Here is a 13,520-nt window from a genome sequence, read left to right as displayed (position 1 = left end):
TCATGCCATCCGTGTCCACAGACCTGGATCATCTTCCAGGCTCCTACGATTTGGGATGGAGGAAATCTCCATCTTCCTGGACAGCCTGCTGCGAATGACAGAGAATAGCTGGCCTCCTAAAAACTCTGGAAGGTCAAGTTCAGTTGCAGATACTTTTAAGGCCATTGGAAGCAACCAAACATGAGTCTACAGGAACGGGCGTCACTCTGCCCACCAGAGCTATTGCGTGCTAGTCACCTGCCCTGGGCTCTGCTCCCGTGCTCGGTTCCCCCAGCCCCACCTTCCAGAGTCCTGTGTTCTAAATGCCGCGATGGGGCCTGGGTGGGGCTCAGTGGCAAGCACCTGCCCAGTGTGCACAAGCCCGGGGTTCTATCCCCCCAAATGGAAAGGAAAACAAAGAGGCAGTGGGGACTTAGGTTCTGGGTTCTCCACAGAATAGTCGCTGGGTCTCCACGTTTTCGATGTACAGTGATTTTGGCAAAACTGTAAGGGAGAAAATGATTTGGCCCTTAATTATTATTCTGGAGCAACCAGGTGTTGGCTCGTACTGGGGGGGCCACCTCTCCTTCCGGGAACATGGCGGCTGAGCTGGCTCTTCAGGGGACACGGCCAGACTCCAGGCTCCTGGCTTCCCGGGTGCTCACAGGGAAGCAGCTGGGTCACAGATGTGCCCCCCCAGATGAGGGCAGGTGTGGTTACTGGCATTTCTGCCCTTTCCTTTTTGCCTTGACAGCCTTAATGGCCCACAATGTCCCCAGGAATGGTGCTTGGGGCTGTAAGGGATTGGAGAGGGCTGTTCTGACGTCCCTCGATTCCTGCCAAGTAGCATGACTCTTGCCCAGCATTCCTGGGTCACCCTGCTGGGGCTGCAGGCAGCTTTTATAAGGAGAGTGAGCTGTCCTGTCCTCAAATGCCACCCACACCCAACCTCAGTGAGAGGGTTAGAGGAACTTGGAGAATGAACTTGTTCAGGGAAGTCACTCCTCCTCCACTGCTTCCCCCACGTAACGTCCGCTCTCGCTTTCCAGGGATGTTGAATACAAGGAACTTCAGTTGTCACTGGACCAGGTATCCACTTCCAAGTCCCAGGACTCCTGGAGAACCACCTTGTCTACCTCACAAGAAACTAGGAAATTAGCTAAACCCAAAAACACAAAGATGAAGACAAAGCTGAGGACACACCCTTACCCCCCACAGGTAAGGCACACAGGGTCCGGTGCGGCTGACATGCGTTCCAGGGGCTTGGCACACCTGGCCATGCTAAGGGGTGGTGACCCTCTGAACACACAGCAGGGTATCCCTGTAGAGTGAAGCGGGTCCCCAAGGATGTCCTGCCACACAGTAGTGACACAGCCTGGGGAAGACTGACACCAGGTGGACTCGTCAAGAATTAGGAAACAGAAGACCATCGGGAGGGCCCGTGAGCCTGTCGGAATCCGTGCAGATAAGAGAGCCACAACACGTCCCTCGTGTTTTCATAGTATTTTTTTTAATGAACCCCCTTGTTTATTGGTTTGGCCCCTGGGATTGAACTCAGGGGCACTGTACCCTTGAGCTGCATCTCCAGCCCTTTTTATATCGAGATAGGATCTCATTAAGTTGCTGAGGCTGGTCTCAAACTTGTAATCCTCCTGCCTCAGCCTCTCAAGTAGCTGGGATTACAGTGTGCTCCCTCCCCCCAATTTTAAAGCATTTGGGATACTGTCAGAAAGAGCAAGTGTCCATGTGCATTGGGTGTGTTTTAGTTTGGGGTGGGGGCTCTGGTCCCTGGGTTGGTCCCCCTTAGCATGGGGCGGGAGCGTAGCTTACCCACAGCCCCTCGGCTGGCCCTGCATCCGTCTTCTTTCCCTGCAGCAATACAACTCCTTCCAAATGGACAAACTGGAATGCGGCCAGCTGGGAAGCTGGAGAGCCAGTCCCCCCGCAAATGCTCTGGCTCCCCCAGAACAGCAGCTCCATTCAGAAGGCAGCGACCTTTTGTACACGCCATCCTACAGCCTGCCCTTCTCCTACCATTACGGACACTTCCCTCTGGACTCGCATGTCTTCAGCAGTAAAAAGCCAATGTTGCCAGCCAAGTTCGGGCAGCCCCAGGGATCCCCGTGTGAGGTGGCACGCTTTTTCCTGAGCACGCTGCCAGCCAGTGGTGAATGCCAGTGGCATTATGCCAACCCCCTAGTGCCTAGCAGCCCGTCTCCAGCTAAAACCCTTCCCGAACCGCCCACGAACGCTGCCCGGCACAGCCTGGTGCCAAGCTACGAAGGTGGGTCCTGTTTGCAGGCGGGGACACGGCGGGGAGGTCTGGGAACGGTGGGGGGCTGTGGTGGGAGGTGGTAGTAGGCAGCAGATGGACACGGAGCCTCAGATGGGGGCAAACCGTGCCCATTTCTGCTCCTCAGTAAAGCGCTCCTGCTCTCTGTGCTTCACATGAGTGAGAAGGGACGGGTGACCCTCGTGGGCCTCGTAGACAATGGAGGCAATATGAGCGGCAAAGGGCTACTGAGCCTTAAGATGCCACATGAACCCTGGCATCCCTCACGCCACAGGGAGACGATGTGGTTTGCAAAACCGCCTCCCATGGTTTCGAGAATCCCCAGGTCCAGTTATTTATCTATCTATTCTTTTTTTGGCAGTGCTGGGGATTGATAAGTCCACTGTTTTACACAATTACTTTTCACTTTACCCAAAAATGATTATGAGAGACAAACAGCCTACCAATCTTCTTCTCATGCTGCTTTCAAAGTGCAGAAAACAATAATGCAAATCCATGGGCTCAGGACAAAAAAAAAAAAAAACATGCCACTCACAAGATCTAGGACAAATAAACTCTCTAGGCCTCGGTCTCTCCATTGGTAGCACAGGACCATAAGCTGTGATGTGACTACCTTGACATGCTAGTTAAACCACGTTTTAGCCTTGTCCCTCTGGTGGCAGATAAGCAGTCCTTAGTGGAGTGCCACCAGCTGCCCAACACATATGCTAATTCCTGTTGACTTACTGGGCCAATCCCAAGAAGAGGGTGAAAGGTGGGGACTGAGGGTCAGCTGCAGGAGACGTATACCTGATCCACCCAGACCTGACTGCTGCTCAATCTAAACACCAAGATAGTGTGAATGTCCTCTGGGTGTTACTAGAATAATGGTCAATGTTACATCAAGATGATGTGCCCAGGAGGCTGAGATACTTTCATACAAACCTAAGATTTCATGGGAGAAATCTAACCTTGACAATCGTGAGGATGTTTTTCACCTCAAAAGTAGACAATTTAAAAAGGACCACATCAGCCACCAGGGCCTGCCACCCTGTCTTGGCCCTGGACCTGTCCCAGGGGCCAGATATTGCTCAGATTTTGATTCCCAGTACCCACTGGTGCACTGGGTCCCTTACAAAGCCAAGAAAGGGATTATTCTGAACAGCCAAGGAAAGAAAAACAAAGTGAAGTGGTTTGACAACAGTTAAAAATATTTTTTCACTTGAAATGGACTAAAGTATTTTTTCTTTGGCGGTTGGCTAATGATATGATACATAGAATTTGATTTATTGATTATTTAAAAGTGAAAGAAGTCAATAACTACCTGCATATCATAAGCGTGGTGGAAGGGGGGGGGGCATAAAGGTGTTAATTTGAGGCAATTTGTGATCAATTTCCTAATCATTTTGGTATTAAAGCTCCTCATAAAGTAAAAAGCCCAGGTTGCTAATTGATGTCAGGCGTGTAATTGAGAGGGCTGGTTTAATTATGATCCTGCTAACAGGACAGGGCAGTTAGCCCCTCTCCAGGGATAAGCAAAACCCAGAGTAGACTGGAGGGTCCCTGGTGGCCTCTAGAGCACTGCTGTCCACTAAGGTGGCGTTGGCCGGCAGGCTATCTGTGGACAAAGAAAAGCGGCTAGTGCAGCAGAAGGGGTCCACTGCGCTTCCAAGAGCGCGCCCTGCTCCCCGCCCAAGAATAAAGGGGTTTCACTGCCGGCTCCGCGGCGCTGCCCAGGTCTGCGATCAGCGGGATCAGCGGTTCCTTCCACCTGCTCCTCTCTTTTAACCCGGCTGCCGGGATATCTGCAGTTGCCCTTGGCGATGGCGCGATGGCACAACGCGGGCCTGGAATGCTGGGCGCGGGTGGCCGAGGGTGGCGTGGCTGGGGGCAGGCCCTTCCTCCCGGGTGCCAGCGTCTAACGTGTCGCCTGTCCCCGCAGCGCCCGCCGCCGCCGCCGCCGCGCGCAGGTTCGGCGAGGACACCGCGGCCCCGCCGCCGCCGAGCTTCCCGAGCTGCGGCCACTACCGCGAGGAGCCCGTGCTGGGCCCGGCCAAGGCCGCCCGCCAGGCCGCCCGCGACGGGGCGCGGCTGGCGCTGGCCCGCGCGGCGCCCGAGTGCTGCGCGCCGCCGGCCCCCGAGCCCCCGGGCGCGCCCGCGCAGCTGCCCTTCGTGCTGCTCAACTACCACCGCGTGCTGGCCCGGCGCGGGCCGCTGGGGGGCGCCGCGCCCGCCGCGCCCGGCCTGGCCTGCGGCCCCCGCGTCCCCCGAGGCGGCGGCCGGCGCGCTGCGGCCCCGGCACGCGGGCCCCGGCGCCGCCCCGCCGCCCGGCGCGCCCCGGCCGCACTACCTGGGCGCCTCGGTCATCATCACCAACGGCAGGTGACCGCCGCGCCGGCCCCGCCCAGGGCGGCCGCAGGGAGAAGCCATAAGCCGGGCCTTCCGGGCTCCGAGCCGAGTCCCGCGGAGGAGGGCGGGCTGTGCGGGCACCGCGGGGGCGACTTACAGAGACCACCGTTAACGGCACGCAGCCTCCCAGACTCGGGCCCAGCGCGGAGGACCCGGGCGCGGCGAGGCTGGGCGACGGCCGCACGTCCTTGCTCCAAGGGCCGGTCTTCGGGCAGAGCCCAAGGTCGCGACATCCACCGGGTGACCTCAAGCCACCGCTCCGCAGGGTCCTGGTCTCTCACCCCGTGCCCGGTGTCGTGCCCATAACCGGAGCGGTCAGGCAGGGCAGCGCATGAACACCGAGGAGGGAAGCCCACCCTGCCGCCACGCCTGCGGGTGGCACACGCAGGACGACGCCCAGGGTTCCCAGGCCCTTTCGATTCTTAGGTACAGGAAGAACGTGATCACTGTAAGTCCCATGAATAGACAACTCCACAGTCTTTAAAAGTCATTCATGATGTTCTTAAAAAACAAATCAAACCTTTCTTCAATACAAAACAAGCCAAGACCAACCAAGGGGGTGAACATGCAAGCCCATCGCGGGTGTGGCCATGGGTGTGGCCATGGGTGTGCTTCACAAGCACACTGTCAAGCTCTTACTCCCCCCTTCCCGTTCCTTATAACTCTTGGTAACACCAGGAATAGCACCTTCAGAATATATTGAATAGGCATTAAATGCAAAAAAGTATATATAGCCAGATATTTTATGAGAATGACCTTGTCAAGCTTAATTCCATGGAAAAGTCCCTCTGTCCAACACAGATCTATAATTCACTAGGCTCGTGTTTGCTACAAGTAGTGCTAATGAAGTTAGTTCAATCGCATGTGCAATATGGAAAGCTGTCAATGGAACTGCACCTTGCAGAAGAGAAACTTGCTTCAAGGGTGTAATGAAAATGATGTACACATTTTAAGCATTTTCTGCATTTTATACATAGTAAGAGAGCTTCTTATGAATGTGTCATGTGTGTAACCGGTGAAGAGAGACCCTTTTATAAAGCACCACCAGTGTTTTCAAAATAAACTTCCATTACTTTTGGTTTCATTTTTATGAATTTTTTTTTCTCTTAAAGATGTCACCATTGAAAAGAACCTATCATGGATCTGACCTAGGTGGATGCATTGAACTACCACCTTTCAATTGTTCCACACTAGAAACAACTGCATCCCTTTGCTGCTTTTTCAAAACTTGTTAAGAAATTTTTCCACCCTTCTGAATGGAAAGAGGTTTTCACATGCTTTAAATTCATCCTTCTAGAATCAAAGTGTAAATGCATAAAGTGCTCTCACAATGTGAACTGATCTTTTGCCAACCCCGTGTCAGTGAGGATCCGATGTAATCTCTACAGGGTATCACTTGGCCTTATGGTATGGAAGTTAAAATTTGCAAATTTAGGAACATGTGTCATGCATGAGGCGAGTGGACCACAGATGGATGCACACACCTCTCTCCTGCACTAGCTGCACCTTACTAGCTGCTCTGATGGGAGTGTGTGCACACAAAATAAGCCAAGGGTATTCTTTTTTATGCTCGCAAGTCTCATAGTTAAACCATGATTCTTGGAAGGTTTAGATTTGATTAATGGGAGACATTAATGTTTTTCCATAAAGTACCACAAAATGTTTTAATGTCTACTTGGATATTAACCATTGGGGCTGTATTTAGTAAACACAAACCATGAAGCCTTCTGGAGCAGGTTAATAGTAAAGGTTACTTGTGAGGAAAATAGCTGTGCTGTAGATTTACAAATGACAGTGTGAACAGGCTTAACCAAGAGTGTGCACTTACAGGTAAAAATGTGTGCTCGTAGAAAATTCGTCTGAACAAATACCACAGTTTTCACAGCCTAGAACAGGAAGGAGGATTCCTCCCAAAGCCCCTTTCAAGACGGCAGGGGCTCAGGGCAAAGTTAGCAGGCAGTTACCACGGCAACCTAATATTGTTACTTCCATCTTCAGGAGTCTGCACACTGAAGCCGGCCAGGTTCCCCGACTTCAGCGAGGCTCCAGCAGGGGAAGAGGAAGCATTTTAATAAATATGCCTCCCTTTCACAAAAAAAGAAGAAAAATCGTAGTGGGCCCTAACATGTACCATGTTGACAAAAATACCAGATCAAATGGATTTGAGACATAAGCCCAATTCAAGACTGGCCTGGCCCTCCACGGGGCCTCCCAGGGAAAGGAATTCCTTTATATTCTTGGAAGCCCTTTTCTAGAAAAGCCATTCCATTCATACCTCTGCAGGGATGTGAGCGGGTGTGAAGGGCCCTGAGGAAATCTGTAAGAGCCTGTGGCCCCCACCCCCACCCCTTTCATCCCTTTAAGTCCTGTCAGCCGCCTCCCTCCCTCCCACCTAAGGCGGGGAGATTTCCAGCAGTCCATACATAAAATTTATTGGAACTGTACACTGAAGTAGACTGTGGGGGCTGCTTCTGATAAAATGGAAGCCAAAGACCATTTTCAGATAAATGCCATAAAATTACAGTAGCTTGAAATTTTGGTGAGTCATAGCCCTTAGGTTATCTAAAATGCATGGTTCAATGTGTTCCTAAACTTAGGCATGCTACGTTAGGTTAAAATCTTGGAGGGAAAGCTTTTGACCAAAGTTGAACAGTTTTCACAGAACAATAAGGAAAGTTCTAAAAGAACAGAATCTGGAAGTTGTTACATTAGATTTATTTCTCATCTCCATTAAAGTTTGTTTTTGTTTTTGTTTTAAACTTTCTGGTTTTGCTAATTTTTTTCTTTGGAATAATAAGATTGCTCTTTTGTCAAAAATACATAAAAACAAAAACCATCAAGCCTCTTAATACTTAGAAATACATCCATATTCCTTATTATGTAAAACATTTTATTTATTTTGTAAAAAAATCTTTTAAATATAAATAAAAAATACTGTAACTAAAAGCAAGTGCCTATTTTTAAAAAATGAAATGTGTAGTAGAAATACGAACAAACTCGAAACAGAGAAAGTCTTAGAGTTTATTTTGGTAGACTTGCTTTTTATAGGCATTGGTTTAAAGTGATTCTTTTCACAGATGATTCTTTGAAAAGCTTAAAAAAAAAAAAAAAAAGCAAAGGTTTACATTTCCTTTCATTTTAAAGATGCACAGTAATGACCTGGGAATAAGGACTCTGCCTTTCCTGTCCTGTCTGTAACAGCCAGCAGATGGAGAAGGGAAGCCCCCAAGTCCTCCCTCTTGGCCTCCTCTGGAGTCCCCCTTGCACTCGGTGAGGCTGGCTTCTCTCCCTGCTCCCAGACATTAGAGTGAGGGGACATCACACTGTATGTTGGAGGTCGGGGCCACCAGAGGCTGCAATCCCTTGGCTTTCCTGGACCTGTGCATCCACCCCTCACCCAGGCTAGATGAGCCACTTGCTCCCACGTCAAGTTCTGTGGCGAAACCCACTGGAACCAGACCCTTCCTCCTTCCTCCACGTCCCTGCCAGCACACCCACCTTGCTTCAGGGGGCTCTGGGTCCTGCTGGGTCCTGTTTTGGAGCATTTCCTCACCAATCCAGAAGGGGGGAAATCTTGCCTTTTAACAAAACATGGTAGAGGCTCAACGTGCCACCTTTAAACTGGGGGATGTTCCGGTGTTCTACAGTTTAGTGGCTATGGTTTAAAAGTCATGAGGAGACACAAAGTTTCCATTAGGACTTTAAAGCTCCTTGAGATGTCAGATTGCTGAACACAGAAATCCCCCAGTTGTAGAGTGTGGCGTAGCCTGTGGACAGACTTCTCCAACTCTACCGGAAGACGCCTTCATTCTCTGCACACAGCAGAAATTCCAAGTCTTTGGTTTGTATGAGGCAAAACCAGGTTTATGGAAAACACAGCATCTGTTTCAAGTCTATTTTGTCTCCCTCAAGACAAGTGGATGTCCCGCACCAGCAACACCCTTAAAAAGCACAACCACCGAGGCCAAGCAGCGTGCCCAGAACATCTCCGGCTGCTTTGACATGGCCACACTTCATTAGTTTTAATTTACAGAAAGGAAATTAAATGATAACATTTTTCCCAAAGCAGAACTATCCAGAATAGGCCTTCACTTAAAACAAAACATAGCATGTTTTTCATTAAATAATCCCCCAAAGAAATTCAAAATGTAATGATGGCAGCTCTGAGAGATGACTTGCCTTATATTACAAAGTTTGAGAAATGAAACTTGCAACATTTGCCTGGAGATCTTTGTCCTTGATGATATTCTGCAGACTCCCTCTCAAGGGTAGTCCATTTTCCAATTTTGGGGTAGTGTGACTTTTATTTAAACTCATCACTAATTCTAAAAGAAGACCTGGGCATTTAGGAGAAAGTGGTTTTTTTTTGTTTTGTTTTGTTTTGGTTTTTTTTTTTTTTTTTTTTTTTTTGAGAAAAATAATTCTAATCATAGCCTGATTTGCAAAAATTACTTTCAAATTTCTTTTTAAGTTACATTCCAAAAGACACATATTGGATTGGTGTATTTAATGAAACATGTTATCTTTTTCCTCCTATGGGGCTGTCTGCGTCTGACTAAAGGTAGACAGATTTTATACTGAAAACCACAAGTTTCTGGAATTAGCCTGACTGCCTGAGACCTGGACAAAGCCCGTGCTAGTTTACAGTGAGGAGATTTTGTTCAAAGCTGAGGGCTCCATCAAGCTTTCTTTCCACTAACTTCCAATTGGGACTGGCAGGAAAAGAGAAGAGAGGACAAAGATCAGCTCTTTAAGGCTGAAAAGTAACGGGTCTGATTCATACGTTCAACAGAGACAGAAGCTGCGTGGAAAAGTGTGGGTGCATCTGGAAATGGCCAAGGTACAAAGGCTTCCTTCCCTTTGTTCTTCCGCGGAGACTTTTAGCACATTGGATTTTGAGTGTTTTCTTTTAAAGCCACACACACACACACACACACACTCCAAACTGATGGTATTTGGTATCGACATCATTTTCTTTCTTGGCAATTTAAGGAACACAGGGCAAACCATTTTATAAATGCAAGCCATGGATTGGCTCCTCTGTGCACTGTGTGGTCTTGCAGGAATGCTGTACATTTTGAAATGAGCCTGAAATTGGTGTGGCATGAGAGTGAACCTTCATCTCTAGCTGTTGGGGCCAAAGCACCTACTCCTGCCTCTAAGCAATGCCCCATGGATGCTTCAAAGATCTTGAACTTGATCAAATCTCTTCAGAATATGCAGTAAACTTGAACTTGGGAAGTAGAGCACATAATGTCGAAGTAATTGACTGATTTCCTCTACAAGTCACTGCGGCCATGCCAGCTGGATGTGTCTCTAAGCACACAGACACTGGGCCACCACTGTGGAGAGCAACTCTTGGTAAAAAAAAACAGAAGAGGCAGGCTTCCAACAAAAATGTAAAACAACAATTAAGTGCCACTGTATGTTCTAGTGGGAAAATCTCTCCCTGGGTGTTTAGGCACAGTGATTGGATCTCTCTGCCCCACCACTGGCCTGGGCCAGCATGTTCCATTTGCTTTTTAATAGCCTAGTGGTAAAGGCCTCCTCTACCAGGAGAGTATCTGGATCAGGCCATTGCTGTTTCCAAAGAACACCTTCCCCTCGTCAAACACAAACTCAAGCCCAAAGGGGGAGAGTAATTTCACACCTACGGAGGGGCTTTACCTACACTAAGCCTTCCACCTGTCAACCCTCTATCTGGAAGCACCTCAAATTCCTAATAAAATGACAACGACAAAAGGAACCATAAAAGCCCAGAAAATTAGAAAACAATAATGAATTATGAAATGACGGAAGGAGAAAGAATTCACCTATAATGCTACATTAGCTTTGCAGCTCCCCTGGTGAGGAACGGTGGCCGCCATGCCCGCAGGAGGCCTGTGCAGCTCTGTGCTGGGGCCCCTGCCATCTGCAGGCCCGCGCCACCTGCACTCCGCTACCGCCGCTTGGGCAGGATGAGGTTCCTCAGCATGTCGAAGGAGTTGCCGTCCGGATGCACAGTCACGACCTCGCCGCCCTCCTGATGAACCTGCAGGAACCCAGAGTCATCCAGGCCCACGATGGACACCTTCGGCCCCTCGGCGCTTCCCAGACGGACTTGCTGACCACTGGAAAGGAAGAAGAGCAGGTCACTGGGAACGCAACCCGAAGGCTGCAGACAAGTAGCTGAGTGATTACGCACCAGCAAAGGGTGGGGTCCCCAGAGAGGCTGAGGCTGGCTGCTCACCTTCTCCGGTCCCATGAGACTGGCTCACAGCTACTCAAATGACCAGGGTGGCTGGTGGGTTGGGACTCTCTGAAGCCACTGACACTTCTCATTCTGACCGTCAGGCTGATTCCCTTTACTATCACTCGCTCCCCTAAAGACAATGGGGCTACTTCTCTGGGTTGTTGGGCTGAGACGGGGGCAGGAAGGCTGAGTCAGAAGAAAAGATTCATCTTATAAAATAAAGCTGAGCAACATCAATTACAAGAGAAATTCCTTCTGATCCTGCTTCTTTGGAATATCTTCCAGATGTACCTAGTAAGTCACATCCTTGTTAATTGCTTTCAAAATAGGGAATTTCCTTATTCCCTAATTTAAATTTTGTATCATTAATATTTTTATTTATTTATTTTTAATGGTGCTGGGGACCAAACCCTTACGCATGCTAGGTATGCTTTCTACCACTGAGTTTCATCCCCAGCCCCCCAAATTTTTATTCTGAGGAATTCCAAACCTATAAAAAAGTTGAAATAGTCCAACAAACCTCATATTCCCTTCATTTATATTCATAACAAATAATAGCATTTTCTATTTTTGCTTTCTCTCCTCACACAAATTCAATTATTTTTTTCTGCATCATTTAAAATAAGTTTCAGGCATCATGACACTTTATGCTTAAATACTTAGCATATGTCTCCTGTGAACAAGAACAATCTCCTATAAAACCATAACAACATTATCACCCTCAAGAAATGCAGTCTTGATACACTAATGTTATCTAATGTCCATTATATATATTAGATGCATGCTGATGTATGTCTAGCTGGTCCATGTTCAAATTTCCCCAGGCCCATGGAGATCCCCTGCACTCAGGATCAAATGATCAATATACAACACACTGAACTATCACACCTCTTTAGTCTTCTTTAATCTCCAGCAAGTCTCTGCCTTCTCTTTGCTTGCCTATTTGAAGACACTGACATTTCAAAGGGTTGAGGCTTGTCATTACATATCAGAGGTCTTCAAATGTTAGCTGTAGGAGAATCCCCAGAGCATCTGTCAGCACAGAGTGTGTACCAGGATCTAGTAGGTCCTGGGTGTGAATCTGCCTTTCTAAGGTTTCCAGATGAGGCTGCCGCTGTTGCCTGGAGATCTCACTTTGAGAACCGTTGTTCTAGAACATTCCGCCACTTAGATGGGTTTGATTGTTTCTTCTCAGATCAAACTGAACTGATTTAAAATGCTTTCGACATGGTGTCCTTCTCTCCACATCCGACCAGGAGGCATGAGACACCTGTGCACCCAACTCCTGGCAAAGTTGACTTGGTCATGGTGGTGCCCACTGGGTTTCTCCATCACAAAGTGAAAACCAATGATTCAGACCAGGACTCAGGGCCTCGTTTTAAGACACTATGGACTTAATAAAGGACTTTTAAAAGAACGGAGACCAACGAGCACTGACCTGTGTATCCAGTGTTTGTAATAGAGGGGAAGAACACCGTTGGGCCCTTTGTCCTGGAACGTGTGGATCAGTGTCTCCAGCACTGTCACTGTCCTGGCAATGAGGCAATCAGCTCGCAGGGGCTTCAGGTCCGTCTTGTGTTGTTTATTGTACTCTGCGATGAGATCATTGATGCAGATGGTAGGATTGCTGTTGGTGACATTGAACCCACAACCTGGGCAAAAACAAACAGTTGAAGAAATGAGCTTAACATCTTGATGGCATCACACATTCCTCTCCACCACCTGGAAAAAAAGTTAGTGATTGTTTTGTGTTTGTTACTGTGGTTCCGGGATCAACCCCAGGGCCTTGTGCATGTCAGGAAGCGCTCTACGCAGAGCTGCACCCTAGCCCTAGGATAGCAGTTCTACTTCCTTAGCCTCGTTTCCTATCTACTGCCTCTGGCTGCTTAGAGACTGCCTTGTATCTTTGAGACCATCTTCCTTTTTGTCCTTCCTATTCAAGCAAGGACCATCTCAACTTTAAGAAGTTAGGGGAAATTAAACAGAAGCTACTACTGGGGCAGAACTTAGTGTTATTTCTGAAATAATGATCCCTCATGTGGTCCAGCCAGGAACTCTAGTTTTGCACGCAGCCCACTATGAAGTATTCATTTCTTTTCCTACTTGGATAGAGGGAACATGTGCTTGAAGATAGGGAATTTTATTCAGGGCTTAAGCAGTAAACTCTGGATTCACAGATTTCAAACCTTTGCCACGACACATTCCTAGAACACATCTACTATTTTATCCCTGGAAGCCTCCGGGGCTGAGGTCCCACTGTTGGTGAGGAGCTGACCCACGTCAGCTGCTTCTTCTACAAGCTCCTAAACGCAGGCAGCTGGAGAGCGAGATCCCAGGGTGGTGTCTGAACTTGCTCGCCTGTGCTTACCGCTACCGTCCTCTCGGGGAGTGTGACTTCAGAGGGGCCCAACCTTAGCCTGCAGCAGGTCCCCGGGTCAACCCAAGAGGTCTTCAGTACGAAAACAAGACTGCAAGAGCCAAGCCAAGGCCATCACGTGGTCAGTGCCTCTCAGAAAAAAGTCCCCACTACGTTCGCTTCTGGTGCAAGGACACCCCTAGAGTGACAGTACTCTTCAGGAAATGCTTGGCCATTTTCACTGTAAAGGGAAGGTGGGCTGGCCTGTGCTT

The 13,520-nt window shown here is 48.7% G+C and overlaps 2 protein-coding genes across 2 annotated transcripts in view; one reads left to right on the top strand and one right to left on the bottom strand.

Moving 5' to 3' along the window:
• Positions 1–9,045, top strand: part of SIM2 (SIM bHLH transcription factor 2) — a 37,751-nt gene extending 28,706 nt beyond the window's left edge. Inside the window, exons 7-9 of the mRNA XM_079155194.1 lie at positions 1,029–1,197; positions 1,855–2,263; positions 4,194–9,045. Coding sequence (XP_079011320.1) covers positions 1,029–1,197; positions 1,855–2,263; positions 4,194–4,966 — 1,351 coding nt within the window. The 3' untranslated portion in view covers positions 4,967–9,045. The remainder of the gene's footprint in view (positions 1–1,028; positions 1,198–1,854; positions 2,264–4,193) is intronic.
• A 1,371-nt stretch (positions 9,046–10,416) lies between these two features.
• Positions 10,417–13,520, bottom strand: part of HLCS (holocarboxylase synthetase) — a 192,378-nt gene continuing 189,274 nt past the window's right edge. The window contains 2 exon segments of the mRNA XM_079155193.1: positions 10,417–10,770; positions 12,331–12,544. Of these exon segments, the coding sequence (XP_079011319.1) occupies positions 10,599–10,770; positions 12,331–12,544 (386 nt within the window). The 3' untranslated portion in view covers positions 10,417–10,598.

The sequence above is a fragment of the Sciurus vulgaris genome (genome assembly GCF_902686455.1).
Source record: "Sciurus vulgaris genome assembly, chromosome: 10".
NCBI lineage: Eukaryota > Metazoa > Chordata > Mammalia > Rodentia > Sciuridae > Sciurus > Sciurus vulgaris.
The sequence above is the reverse complement of the archived record's forward strand: the minus strand, read 5'-3'. Positions and strand labels throughout refer to the sequence as shown.